Raw genomic sequence first — 15,253 nt, 5'->3', positions numbered from 1 at the left:
CTGTGCCTCGCTTACTGGATACAGTGACTGCTGCCCCTCCACTGCCCTCCCTTCCCCCCACCCCCGAACATTCATGTAGGCCAGGCTCAGCTGTGTGTGAGGTGTGGTGAGGAAGCCCTGCCCGCGTGCAGCGGGAGACGCAGTGTCACAGCCAGACACGCGAAAGAAAAAGGAGACAGCTTGGTGATGTTCGCATTGGGAAAGCCTTCCATGGATCTCACAGGTTAAGCCCAGTTCTCTCAGCCACATAAAAATCAGCGTCCGGGCTTCCCTGGTGGCGCAGTGGTTGAGAGTCCGCCTGCCGATGCAGGGGACACGGGTTCGTGCCCCGGTCCGGGAAGATCCCACATGCCGCGGAGCGGCTGGGCCCGTGAGCCATGGCCGCTGAGCCTGCGCGTCCGGAGCCTGTGCTCCTCAACGGGAGAGGCCACAACAGAGAGAGGCCCGCGTACCGCAAAAAAAAAAAAAAAAAAAAAATCAGCGTCCATTTCATCTGTCACGGTCCACATCTGTGTGCTCTCACTGGCCACTGTACCTGGAAACATAAATTCACAAACATCAATATTCAAACCTGTTCCAATATTTACTTTAATCATGTTACCCGGAACAAGCACTGTGCCTAGTGGCCACTACTAAGCAGCTAACATTGCGAGTGTGAGGACTGCAAGGTGGGGACTTAACTGCCCCCAAATAGCACAGGCTAGTCCAGGGTGCTGGAGGCGCAGGGGCCCCGTCCCGGAAACTTGGCCGAGGTGAAACTCGGCCACTGAACCCAGCAGTCAGAACTTGCTCGTGGGCATGTTCAGAGCACAAATAGTTTCAGGGATTGTTTGTTTTATTTGCAGGTCTCTCGTTCTGGTATGAAACGTGTCTCTCCGTGGATCTCTCCTACGAGAAGCTCCTGGAGTCAGGACCGTCCCCGTCATCCGGTTCATTCGTTCCTAGCACAGAGCTGGCACGACGAGGGGGCTCAGCAAATACTTCCTGAATTAATACAGATGTGATTCTGTTTTAGAGACTGTATCATGGGAAGATTCAAACACACCCACACCTTGATAGAATGGAAGATGGAAACCGCTCTCCTGCTCAGAACATTTTTGTTCGTCCATCTCTCTTCCCGTCCTGCAGGGGAAAAAAAATATGTTAGTTAAAACGGCACCTGACTTGGTCAAATATGCCATGATGCTTGGGGACACCTTTGCTCTTGCCTCCCACTGGAGTAACCTGGGCGAGAGTAACAAAGAAAACAACCCACTGTCCACGTCGGACAGCCAGGAAAAGGGCCCCTTGTGGGAGGCGGGGGCGGGGGAAGTGAGGACCCTCCCGGTCGAGTCCCGCCTGGGAAGCAGTGAACACCGCCCACAGGGCTATAAGCCAGGCCAGGGATGACGGGAACCGGCTTCCCAATGCCCTTCCTGCCTGGGATGTTGACTTCACATTGAGACCCACTCCTCCAAATTGTGGAGATGGACTTGGGGCTCTCGGGGCAGAAGACTTGCCCAAGGCACTTGTGAACGGACGCAATCAGATGCCCCTTCCCAAGACATCTCTGCCCCTACCTGGCCCTCCACTGTCTGAGTCTAAAGGAACACGACGGATGCTTCTGTCTTAAAATCATTCCTGGGGAAATCCCAGGGTGGGAAGCCCTTTGGCCAGGAGGCGAAGTTTTCAGTGAAAGGTGTGAGGACGGCAGAGGGTTCCCTCATCTCCCTCATCAGCTGTCCCGACCCCCGCAAGCTCTGGGGCCACCAGAAATGCAGCCGTAGGGTGAGAGGTCGCACTCAGAGATGGAAAGTTGGAGCAAGGAAGTGGCAGCTGCCCTCCCAGGGACTGAGCAGGTCTGAATCACAGAATCCCATCAAGCCCACAGTAAAGAGCGCCCTTTTGCCTTGTGGTGGAACAAAGGAATCGTGTACAAGTGCGAGGGCACCTGCCCGGTAGCTTGGGGCTGGCAGGGTGTCTCGGCTGGCCTTGGCCTTGGGACGTGGTAATTATAAATTACAAGATATTGAGTAGAGTTCCCTGTGCTGTACAGTGGGTCCTTGTTGCTCATCTATTTTATATATAGTTGTGTGTATCTGCTAATCCCAAACTCCTAATTTATCCCTCCCCCGCTTGCCCTTTTGGTAACCATAAGTTCATTTTCTATATCTGTGAGCCTGTTTCTGTTTTGTAAATAACTTCATTTGTGTCATTTTTTAGGTTCCACACATAAGTGATATCATGTGATATTTGTCTCTGTCTGACTTACTTCACTCGGTATGACAATCTCTAGGTGCATCCATGTTGCTGCACGTGGCATCATTTCACTCTTTCTTTTTTTTTTTTTTTTTTTTTTTTTTTTTTTTTTTTTTTTTTTTGCGTTATGTGGGCCTCTCACTGTCGTGGCCTCTCCCGTTGTGGAGCACAGGCTCCGGACGTGCTGGCTCAGCGGCCATGGCTTATGGGCCTAGCCGCCCCGCGGCATGTGGGATCTTCCCGGACCGGGGCACGAACCCGTGTCCCCTGCATCGGCAGGCGGACTCTCAACCACTGCGCCACCAGGGAAGCCCTCACTCTTTCTTTATGGCTGAGTAGCATTCCACAGTGTGTATACGTATGTATATACTATACCTTCTTTATCCATTCATCTGTTGATGGACACTTAGGCTGCTTCCATAACCTGGCTATTGTAAACAGTGCTGCAGTGAACATTGGGGTGCATGTGTCTTTTCGAATTAGAGTTTTCATTTTTTCCAGGAGTGGGATTGCTGGGTCATATGATAATTCTATTTTTAGTTTTTTAAGGAACCTCCGTACTGTTCTGCATAGTGGCTGCACCAATTTACATTCCCACCGACGGTGTAAGAAGGTTCCCGTTTCTCCACACCCTCCCCAGCATTTACTAGAGAAGACCTCTTACTAAAATCCAGGGTCTCCACTGTGCATATTCTAGGACGGGGCGACTGCCAAGGAGCAACACACAGGCAAGGAGACCCCTGCATGTGATCACAGCAGACATAAACCTGAGGATATTTGCTATGCATACACTAACTGTTTTGCTTGTCTACTAAGAGTTATCTCCTCAACTTGAAACAATGTACTTTCATACCGCAAATTCTACTAAAGAGAAAACAAGCCATTTTTAAAAATGTAAATCATAACAGTTCTTTGCATTTAACTTTCAGAAGAGATTCCTAATGAATTCTTTCCAACCCTGCGTTCTAATCTCTGATCCAGTGCTGACAGGTGTGAGATAATACAGAAGTCCGTTCCTCAGCCAGCTGGCCATGGCACGGCCCTGGTGCAGGGCTGGAATTCTAAAGACATCCCCGAGATTTCTGTCCTCTGGTTGTTCAATCAAACCATAATCCAGGTACTGCTGGGAAGGAACTTGGCAGATGGAATTAAGATTACCAATCAGCTGACTTTAAAACTGGGAGATTATTCTGGACTCTCTGGACATGAGCCCTTAAGAGCAGATGAGGAAGGAGGAAGAGTCAGTGAGATGTAGCAGGAAAGGGAGCCGGAGGAGAGGCCAGAGAGAGTCAAAGCATGAGAGAAACTGGGCCTGCCATTGTCGGAGGGGCCACACAGAAAGCACAAGGAGGACACAGGCAGCCGCTATGAACAAAGACTGGACCCAGCTGTCAGCCAGGAAGGAAACAGGACTTCAGTCCTACAACCACAGGAACCGAATTTAGCCAAAGATCAGAATCATCTTGGATGAGGACCCCAAGCTCCTGATGAGAACACAGCCAGGCTGACAGCTTGATTTCAGCCTTGCAAGACCCCCAGCAGAGGACCCAACTGAGACCATCCAGGCAGCTGACCTTCAGAACTATAAGACAGTGAATGGTGCTGTTTAAAGCCACCAAACTGGTGGCAATTTGTTACCCCAACAACAGACAATGAAAACACCCACCCTTGAAGCCTGGAGGCAGATGCTCCTTGCTTACACTGTGTATCAGTCCGTTGTTGCCATGGTAATGCTGCTAACAGACCTTCCCCAACGCAGAGGCTTAAACAACAGCCACGCCCCTCACACATGCCCCTGCAGGGCAGCTGGCACAGCTGTGCTGATCTCGGCCTGGTGGGTTGTGTCTGGCCAACGGTGGCTTCACTACACAAGGCGAGAGCTGTGGACTCTCCCAGCAACTCTGCGGACAGGCTGGCTTTTTCCCTGGGGACCCCTGGCTCCAGGGTGGCCACAGGCTGGAGCAGACCTGTTCTGAGGGGTGGAGGCCAGGTGGGCATCTCCAGTGCCTCGGAAGAAGGCTAAGCCAGCCTCTGAGCCATAGAGTGTGGAGAAAATGCACATCGGTCCCATTGGGAAGCTATAGGTGATGGGGAGGAGGGTCAGGAGAAAAGAGCACATGGCACTCACCTCCCATCTGTCCCTCCTGTTGTATGGAGACCAGCTCCAACAGGCCTGTGGGTCTGCCTCCCACCCCCCAGCACCTAGAACAGTGCCGTCAGCCTTCAACCATATACTTTCAATTTACCAGCCCCGGCTTAACATAAAAACTGAAAGCAGAGCCCACATTGGTCTGGGTTGGATCACATACATGATCATCCATAAACCAAGTACGGTGGCCCCAGGAGGATGGGGCCCTTTGATAGGCAAGCATCCATCCCGAAACTGCCTATTGAGGAGTGGTCCCATGTGAAAGAATGCAGGGTGACAAGATGCATCCAACACAGCAACCATAGAAGCCAGAATGAAAATGGCAAAAAATTATTTTTAAGTGTTGAAAGAAAAGAACTGTCCATACAGAATCCTATATTCAGAAAACAATGTCCTTCAGGAATAAAAGGGAGATCAAGCCATTCTCAGATGAAAGACAACTAAGAGACTTTCTTGCTTGTATACCTACCCCCAAAAAATGGCTAAAGGAAGTTCTTTAAACAATAAAGAAACAATAAGAGAAAGAACTTTGGAACATACAAAGAGGTAAACATAGAAACACAATAGTTAACTCAAAATGGAATTCTAAAAAAAGTGTTTAAGTCTCAGCAAACGAAAGTCCAAATCCAGACAGCTTCACAGGTGAATTCTACAAAACATTTAAAAAAGAGTTAACACTGATCCTTCTTAAACGATCCCCAAAAAATTGAAGAGGAAGGAATGCTTCTGAACACATTCTACGAGGCCAGCATCACCCTGATACCAAAACCAGACAAAGACACCACAACAAAAGAAAATTACAGGCCAATATCACTGATGAACATAGACACAAAAATCCTCAACAAAATATTAGCAAACTGAATTCAAAAATACATTGAAAGGATCATACCCATGCTCAGGTAGGATTTGTCCTAGAGATGCAAACATGGTTCAGTATATCCACAAAGCAGTCAACGTGACACACCACATTCACAAGTTGAAGAATAAAAGCATCTGATCATCTCAACAGATGCATAAAAAGCTTTAGACACCACAATTCAACATCCACTTATCATAAAAACTCTCAACAAAGTGGACATAGAGGGAACATACCTCAACATAAAAAAGCCCACATATGACAAACCTACAGCCAACATCATACTCAACTGTGAAAATCTGAAAGCATTTCCTCTAAGATCAGAAACAATACAAGTATGCCCACTCTCAACACTTCTATTTGACATAGCGTTGGAATTCCTAGCCACAGTAATCAGGCAAGAAAAGAAATAAAAGAAGTACAAATTTGAAAAAAGAAGTAAAACTGTCACTGTTTGCAGATGACATGATATTATATATAGAAAATTCTAAAGACACTACCAAAAAAAGTTAGAATTAATAAATGAATTCAGCAAAGTTGCAGGATACAAAATTAATACACAGAAATTTGTTGCATTTTTATACACTAATAATGAACTATCAGAAAGAGAAATTAAGAAAAATTCTCATTTACATTTTCATCAAAAAGAATAAAATATGTCAGAGTAAATCTAACCAAAGAGGTAAAGGACTCTGAAAACTATAAGACACTGATGAAAGAAATTGAAGATGACACAAATGGAAAGATATACCATGCTCATGGATTGAAAGAATTAATATTGTTAAAATAACCACATTACCCAAGGCAATCTACAGATTCAAAGCAATCCCTATCAAAATACCAATGGCAATTTTCACAGAACTAGAACAAATAATTCTAAAATTTATATGAAAACACAAAAGACCCCAAATAGCCAAAGCAGTCTTGAGAAAGAAGAACAAAGCTGGAGGTATTATAGTCCCTTCCTGATCTCAAACTATACTACAAAGCTACAGTAATCAAAACCGTATAACCGGCACAAAAACAAGCACACAGATCAATGGTACAGAATAGACAGCCCAGAAATAAACCCACGCAATTATGGTCAATTAATCTACAACAAAGGAGGTAAAAATATACAGTGAAGAAAAGATAGTCTCTTCAATAAATGGCACCAGGAAAACCAGATAGCTACATGCAAAAGAATCAAACTGGACTACCTTCTCACACCATATACAAAAATAAACTCAAAATAGATTAAAGACTTAAACGTAAGACCTAAAACCATAAAACTCCTAGAAGAAAACATAGGCAGTATGCTCTTTGACATGGATCTTAGCAATAATTTTTTGGATCTGTCTCTACAGGCAAGGGAACAAAATCAAAAATAAACAAATGAGACTAAACTAAAAAGCTTTTTCACAGGGAAGGAAACAACCAGCAAAACAAAAAGGCAGCCCACTGAATGGGAGAAGATATTTGTAAACAATATATCCAATAAGGGGTTAATATACAAAATTACAATGAACTCATACAACTAAACATCAAAAAACACAACCTGATTAAAAAATGGGCAGAGGATCTGAATAGACATTTTTCCAAAGAAGACATACAGATGGCCAACCAACATGTGAAAAGATGCTCAACATCTCTAATTATCAGGGAAATGCAAATCAAAACCACATTGCAATACCACCTCATACCTCTCAGAGTGGCTATTGTCAAAAACACAACAAAATGGCAAGTGCTGGAGAGGATGTAGAGAAAAGGGAACACTTGTGCACTGCTGGTGGAAATGTAAATTTGTGCAACCACTAGGGAAAACAGTATGGAGTTTCCTCAAAAAATTAGAACGTCCATGTGATCCAGCAATTTTACTACTGGGTATTTACCAGAAGAAAACAAAAACACTAATTCAAAAAGATATATGCACACCAATGTTCACGGCAGCATTATTTACAATAGCCAAGACATGAAATCAACATAAGTGTCCTCTGGTAGATGAATGGATAAAGAAGATGTGGGGTGTGTATGTGTGTGTGTGTGTCTGTGTGTGTGTGTGTGTGTATGTGTGTATACATATATATGTTTACACATACATATATATGTACATACGCACACACAATGGAATATTGCTTGGTCATAAAAAATGAAATCTTGTCATTTGCAGCAAATGGATGGTTTTAGAGGGTATTACGTTAAATGAAATAAGTCAGAGAAAGAAAATTCCATAGGATCTCTTGTGTATGTGGAATCTAAAATACAAAACAAAATTAAAACAGACTCATAGATACAGAGAACAAAAAGGTGGTTGTCAGAGGGGAGAGAAGTGGGGAGGGCAAAATAGGTGAAAGAGGTACAAACTTCCAGTTATAAAATAAATAAGCCACAAGGATGTAATATACAGCGTATTACATAAGTAATATGGTCAATAGTACTGTAATATTCTAACAATTTTGTATGAGGACAGACAGTTACTTGAGTTACCATGGTGATCATTTCATGATGTATGCAAATGTCAAATCGCTATGCAGTACACCTGAAACTAACATAATATTGTACATCAACTGTATTTCAATAAAAAATAAAAATTAATTAACCTAATAATTAAAAGTGTTTAAGTAACCCACAGAAAGGTAAAATAAAAAGCAGAGGGAATACACTTAAAACAAAAAGAAAATGGCAAACCTAAGCCCTAACATATCAAAAAACTACATTAAATGTAAATAGTCTAAATACTCCATTAAAAAGGCAGAGATTAGAAAACATGATTCAACAATATATTCAATATACTCAACAATATACTCAGTATACTCAACAATATACAGTCTACAGGAAACTTACTTCAAATATAATGCTATAGGCAGGTTGAAAGCAAAGAGATGGAAAAAGATATATTGTGTGAACATTAATCAAAAAGAAAGGAGTACTGCCTGTATTAATATCAGAAAAAGTATACTTTAGAGCAAAGAAAATCACCAGAGACAGAGAATGACATTATATAATGATAAAAGAAGACATAGCAATTGATAAAAGAAAACACAGCAATGCTAAATGTGTTTGTACCACAGAAACAGCTACAAAACATGTGAAGCAAAGACTGATAGAATTGAAAGAAGAAATAGATAAATCTATAATTATACATGGAGTTTCTCTGTGATTGATAGAACACATTTACAAAAAATCAGCAGACATAGAAGAACTCAACCACACCATCAACCAACAACTCAATCCAATTAGGATCTAATTGACATTTATAGAACATGCCTCTCAACAACAGCATTATACACATTCTTTCCAAGTATCCATGAAACATATAACAGTATTGACCATACAACCTAGGACATAAGACAGATCTCAACAAATTTAAAAGAATCAAAATCATACAGAGTGTGTTGTCTGACCACAATAGAATAAAACTAATATTCAGTAAGAAAAAAAACCTTCAAACACTTAGAAACTAAGCAAGGCACTTCTAAATAATCCCATGAGCCAAAGAAGAAGTCCTTAGTGAAATAAAAAAATAAATCCATTGAACTAAATAAAAAGACATATCAAAATGATGGAGCACAGCTAAAGCAGTGCTGAGGGAAAAATGTAGAGCATTAAATGCATTCATTAGAAAAGATGCTGAACCAAGTAGACATTCACCGGCAAACGTGAACCTCCACCAAAGTCTCAAACCTTATACAAAGAGTAATTCAAAATGGATCATGGACTTAAATGAAAAATTACAAAACTTTTTGAAACAAACATGGGAGAAAATCTTGGGAATTTAGGGTAGTAAAATAGTTCTCAGACTTGTAACAAAAACACAAGCCAAAAATAGAAAAGAAAATGGATAAATTGGATTTAATCAAAATATGTTGGGACGAGCCTCTTAGATAGCCTCATCTGCCAGAGGGCAGACAGCAGAAGCAAGAAGAACTATAATCCTGCAACCTGTGGAAGGAAAACCACAATCACAGAAAGATAGACAAGATGAAAAGGCAGAGGACTATGTTCCAGATGAAGGAACAAGGTAAAACCCCAAAAAAACAACTAAATGAAGTGGAGATAGGCAACCTTCCAGAAAAAGAATTCAGAATAATGATAGTGAAGATGATCCAGGACCTTGGAAAAAGAACGGAGGCAAAGATCAAGAAGATGCAAGAGATGTTTAACAAAGACCTGGAAGAATTAAAGAACAAACACCTAGAGGAATTAAAGAACAAACAGAGATGAACAATACAATAACTGAAATGAAAAATACACTAGAAGGAATCAATAGTAGAATAACTGAGGCAGGAGAACAGATAAGTGACCTGGAAGACAGAATGGTGGACATCACTGCCACAGAACAGAATAAGGAAAAAAGAATGAAAAGAAATGAAGACAGCCTAAGAGACCTCAGGGACAACATTAAACACACCAACATTCGCATTATAGGGGTCCCAGAAGGAGAAGAGAGAGAGAAAGGACCCAAGGAAATATTTGAAGAGATTATAGTCGAAAATTTCCCTAACATGGGAAAGGAAATAGCCACCCAAGTCCAGGAAGTGCAGAGAGTCCCAGGCAGGATAAACCCAAGGAGAAACACGTCAAGACACACAGTAATCAAACTGACAAAAATTAAAGACAAAGAAAAATTATTGAATGCAACAAGGGGAAAATGACAAATAACATAAAAGGGAACTCCCATAAGGTTAACAGCTGATTTCTCAGCAGAAACTCTACAAGCCAGAAGGGAGTGGCAAAACATATTTAAAGTGATGAAAGGGAAGAACCTACAACCAAGATTACTCTACCCAGCAAGGATCTCATTCATATTTGATGGAGAAATCAACAGGTTTACAAACAAGCAAAAGCTAAGAGAATTCAGCACCACCAAACCAGCTCTACAACAAATGCTAAAGGGACTTCTCTAAGTGGGAAACACAAAAGAAGAAAACAATCTACAAAAACAAACCCCAAACAATTAAGAAAATGGTAATAGGAACATACATATCAATAATTACCTTAAATGTGAATGGATTAAACACTCCAATGAAAAGACACAAACTGGCTGAATGTATACAAAAACAAGATCCATATATATGCTGTCTACAAGAGACCCACTTCAGACCTAGGGACACATACAGATTGAAAGTGAAGGGATGGAAAAAGATATTCCATGCAAATTGAAATCAAAAGAAAGCTGGAGTAGCGATACTCATATCAGATAAAGTAGACTTTAAATTAAAGAATGTTGCAAAAGACAAGGAAGGACACTACATAATGATCAAGGGATCAATCCAAGAAGAAGATATAACAGTTGTAAATATATATACACCCAGCATAGGAGCACCTCAATACATAAGGCAAATGCTAACAGCTATAAAAGAGGAAACTGACAGTAATACAGTAATAGTGAGGGACTTTAACACCTCACTTTCACGAATGGACAGATCATCCAGACAGAAAATTAATAAAGAAACACAAGCTTTAAATGACACAATAGACCAGATAGATTTAATTGATCTTTATAGGACATTCCATCTGAAAACAGCAGATTGTACTTTCTTCTCAAGCACTCATGGAACATTCTCCAGGATAGATCACATCTTGGGTCACAAATCAAGCCTTGGTAAATTTAAGAAACTTGAAATCATATCAAGCATCTTTTATGACCACAATGCTATGAGATTAGAAGTCAATTACAGGAAAAAAATGTAAGAAACACAAATATATGGAGGCTAAACAATGCACTACTAAACAACCAAGAGATCACTGAAGAAATCAAAAAGGAAATCAAAAAATACCTAGAGACAAATGACAATGAAAACACGACAATCCAAAAATTATGGGACACAGCAAAAGCCGTTCTAAGAGGGAAGTTTATAGCAATACAATCCTACCTCAAGAAACAAGAAAAATCTCAAATCAACAATCTAACCTTACACCTAAAGGAAGTAGAGAAAGAAGAACAAACAAAACCCAAAGTTAGTAGAAGGAAAGAAATCATAAAGGTCAGAGCAGAAATAACTGAAATAGAAACAAAGAAAACAATAGCAAAGGTAAAACTAAATAAAAATAAAACTAAAAGCTGGTGCTTTGAGAAGATAAACAAGATTGATAAACCTTTAGCCAGACTCATCAAGAAAAAGAGGGAGAGGACTCAAATCAATAAAATTAGAAATGAAAAAGGAGAAGTTTCAATGGACACCACAGAAATACAAAGCATCATAAGAGACTACTATAAGCAACTGTATGCCAATAAAATGGACAACCTGGAAGAAATGGACCAATTCTTAGAAAGGTATAACGTTCCAGGACTGAACCAGGAAGAAATAGAAATTATGAACAGACCAATCACAAGTAATGAAATTGAAACTGTGATTAAAAACCTTCCAACAAACAAAAGTCCAGAACCAGATGGCTTCACAGATGAATTCTATCAAACATTTAGAGAAGAGCTAACACTCATCCTTCTCAAACTCTTCAAAAAATTGCAGAGGAAGGAACACTCCCAAACCCTTTCTACGAGGCCACCATCACCCTGTTAACAAAACCAGAAAAAGATACTACACAAAAAAAAAGAAAATTAGAGACCAATATCACTGATGAATATAGATTCAAAAATCCTCAACAAAATACTAGAAAACAGAGCCCAACAACACATTAAAAGGATCATACACCATGATGAAGTGTGATTTATCCCAGGGATGCAAGGATTCTTCAATATATGAAAATCAATCAGTGTGATACACCATATTAACAAACTGAAGAATGAAAACCATATGATCATCTCAATAGATGCAGAAAAAGCTTTTGACAAAATTCAATACCCATTTATGATAAAAACTCTCCAGAAAGTGGGCATAGAGAGAACCTACCTCAACATAATAAAGGCCTTATATGACAAACCCACAGCAAATATCATTCTCAATGGTGAAAAACTGAAACCATTTCCTCTAAGATCAGGAAGAGACAAGGATGTCCACTCTCACCACTATTATTCAACATAGTTTTGGAAGTCCTAGCCACAGCAATCAGAGAAGAAAAAGAAATAAAAGGAATACCAATTGGAAAGAAGAAGTACAACTGTCACTGTTTGCAGATGACATGATACTATACATAGAAAATCCTAAAGATGCCACCAGAAAACTACTAGAGCTAATCAATGAGTTTGGTGAAGTTGCAGGATACAAAATTCATGCACAGAAATCTCTTGCATTCCTATACACTAACAACAAAAGATCAGAAAAAGAAATTAAGGAAACAATCCCATTCACCATTGCAACAAAAAGAATAAAATACCTAGGAATAAACCTACCTAAGGAGGTAAAAGACCTGTACTCAGAAAACTATAATACACTGATGAAAGAAATTGAAGATGACACAAACAGATAAAGAGATATACCATGTTCTTGGATTGGAAAAATCAATATTGTGAAAATGACTATACTACCCAAAGCAATCTACAGATTCAATGCAATCCCTATCAAGCTACCAGTGGCATTTTTTACAGAACTAGAACAAAAAACTTTAAAATTTGTATGGAGACACAAAAGACCCCAAATAGCCAAAGCAATCTTGAGAAAAAAAAAAAAACTGGAGCTGGAGGAATCAGACTCCCTGACTTCAGACTATACTACAAAGCTACAGTAATCAAGACAATATGGTATTGGCACAAAAACAGAAATATAGATCAATGGAACAGGATAGAAAGCCCAGAGATAACCCCACGCATGTATGGTCAACTAATCTATGACAAGCATATACAATGGAGATAAGACAGTCTCTTCAATAAGCAGTGCTGGGAAAACTGGACAGCTACTTGTAAAAGAATGAAATTAGAACACTCCCTAACACCATACACAAAAATAAACTCAAAATGAATTAGAGACCTAAATGTAAGACCGGACGCTATAAAACTCTTACAGGAAAACATAGGAAGAACACTCTTTGACATAAATCACAGCAAGATCTTTTTTGACCCACCTCCTAGAGTAATGGAAATAAAAACAAAAATAAACAAATGGGACCTAATGAAACTTAAAAGCTTTTGCACAGCAAAGGAAACTATAAACAAGACAAAAAGACAACCCTCAGAATGAGGGAAAATATTTGCAAACAAATCAACGCACAAAGGATTAATATCCAAAATACATAAACATCTCATGCAAAAAAGCAAACAATCCAATCCAAACTGGGCAGAAGGCCTAAATAGACATTTCTCCAAAGAAGATATACAGATGGCCAACAAACACATGAAAGGATGCTCAACATCACTAATCATTAGAGAAATGCAAATCAAAACTACAATGAGGTATCACCTCACACCAGTTAGAATGGGCATCATCGGAAAATCTACAAACAACAAATGCTGGAGAGGGTGTGGAGAAAAGGGAACCCTCTTGCACTGTTGGGAGGAATGTAAATTGATACAGCCACTATGGAGAACAGTATGGAGGTTCCTTAAAAAACAAAAAATAGATTTACCATATGACCCAGCAATCCCACTACTGGGCATATACCCAGAGAAAACTATAATTCAAAAAGACACATGGGGCTTCCCTGGTGGCGCAGGGGTTGAGAGTCCGCCTGCCAATACAGTGGACACAGGTTCGTGCCCTGGTCCGGGAGGATCTCACATGCCATGGAGCGGCTGGGCCCGTGAGCCATGGCTGCTGAGCCTGAGTGTCCGGAGCCTGTGCTCCACAATGGGAGAGGCCACAACAGTGAGAGGCCTGGGTACCGCAAAAAAAAAAAAAAAAAGACACATGTACCACAATGTTCATTGCAGATCTATTTACAACAGCCAGGTCATGGAAGCAACCTAAATGTCCACAGACAGACGAATGGATCAAGAAGATGTGGTACATATATACAATGGAATATTACTCAGCCATAAAAAGGAATGAAATTGGGTCATTTGTAGAGACATGGATGGACCTAGAGATTTTGTCATACAGAGTGAAGTAAGTCAGAAAGAGAAATACAAATATCGCATATTAATGCATATGTGTGGAATCTAGAAAAATGGTACAGACGAACCAGTTTGCAAGGCAGAAATTGAGACACAGACGTAGAGAACAAACGCGTGGACTCCAAGGGGCAAAAGCAGGGGTGGGGAGTGGAATGAATTGGGAGATTGGGATTGACATATATACACTAACATGTATAAAATAGATGACAAATAAGAACTTGCTGTACAGCACAGGCAACTCCACTTTGCTGTACAGTAGAAACTAACACAACATTGTAAAACAACGGTACCCCAATGAAAAAATTAATTAATTAAATTAAATTGTAAAATTAATCAATTAATTAAATATGTTGGGAAAGGAAGTCTCCCGCTTATAGTCTTTCAATTCCCCACTCAGCCGCGTAAGAATGGGCCTTGGGCCTGGACAATTCCTCATCAAGAGATAAAGGGCCCACGCAGCCCTGCTGGACTTGCCAGACTCAGTGTGTGCTCCTCTGCTCTGCTTAGCTACATGCATCACACAGCACCTGGCCAACCCTTCTGCTGTATCTGTCCCCTGCAGGGGGCGGGGGGACAGTGTTCTTCCGATGCAGCACAAGAGGGCTGCGTGCAACCAACGGCCCTGCAGCAGCTGCCGGGAGGAGCCCACTGGCGTGGAGACCGATGCCCACTCTTGAAGCAGAACCGGCTAAGTCTCTTCTCTGCGTCAGGAGAGACCTGTTCCATGCAGTGCTTGTTTGTGTTGTTTCCCTTGGTACCTCTGATACTAACATGCACTGGGCAGGAGTGCAAATTGCTTGACACAATTTTTTTTAAACTTCGTTTAAGCACTCACCTATTGAAGTCGGCATCTGGGCTGACTCCTGGTTTAGGCTGTTACGAAGAAAGCTGCTACCAACATTCATGTACAGGGTTTCGTGTGAACATAAGATGTTGCTCTGCAAAAGATCCTGGGAAGAAGATGAAAAGACAAGTCACAGACCAGGAGAAAATATTTGTAAATTGAAAATCTGACAAAGGATTAGTATCTAGAACATACAAAGAATTCTCAAAACTCAACAGTAAAAACACAAAAAATCTA

The 15,253-nt window shown here is 40.8% G+C and overlaps 1 protein-coding gene across 1 annotated transcript in view; it reads right to left on the bottom strand.

Moving 5' to 3' along the window:
• Window positions 1-635: 635 nt before the first annotated feature.
• The window catches only part of C16H10orf143 (chromosome 16 C10orf143 homolog), a 104,395-nt gene continuing 89,777 nt past the window's right edge, over window positions 636-15,253 (bottom strand). Inside the window, exons 4-5 of the mRNA XM_033841587.2 lie at window positions 15,008-15,122; window positions 636-1,122 (exon numbers count right to left, since the gene is read on the bottom strand). Coding sequence (XP_033697478.1) covers window positions 971-1,122; window positions 15,008-15,122 — 267 coding nt within the window. The 3' untranslated portion in view covers window positions 636-970. The remainder of the gene's footprint in view (window positions 1,123-15,007; window positions 15,123-15,253) is intronic.

The sequence above is a fragment of the Tursiops truncatus genome, chromosome 16 (assembly GCF_011762595.2).
Source record: "Tursiops truncatus isolate mTurTru1 chromosome 16, mTurTru1.mat.Y, whole genome shotgun sequence".
Classification (NCBI taxonomy): domain Eukaryota; kingdom Metazoa; phylum Chordata; class Mammalia; order Artiodactyla; family Delphinidae; genus Tursiops; species Tursiops truncatus.
The sequence above is the reverse complement of the archived record's forward strand: the minus strand, read 5'-3'. Positions and strand labels throughout refer to the sequence as shown.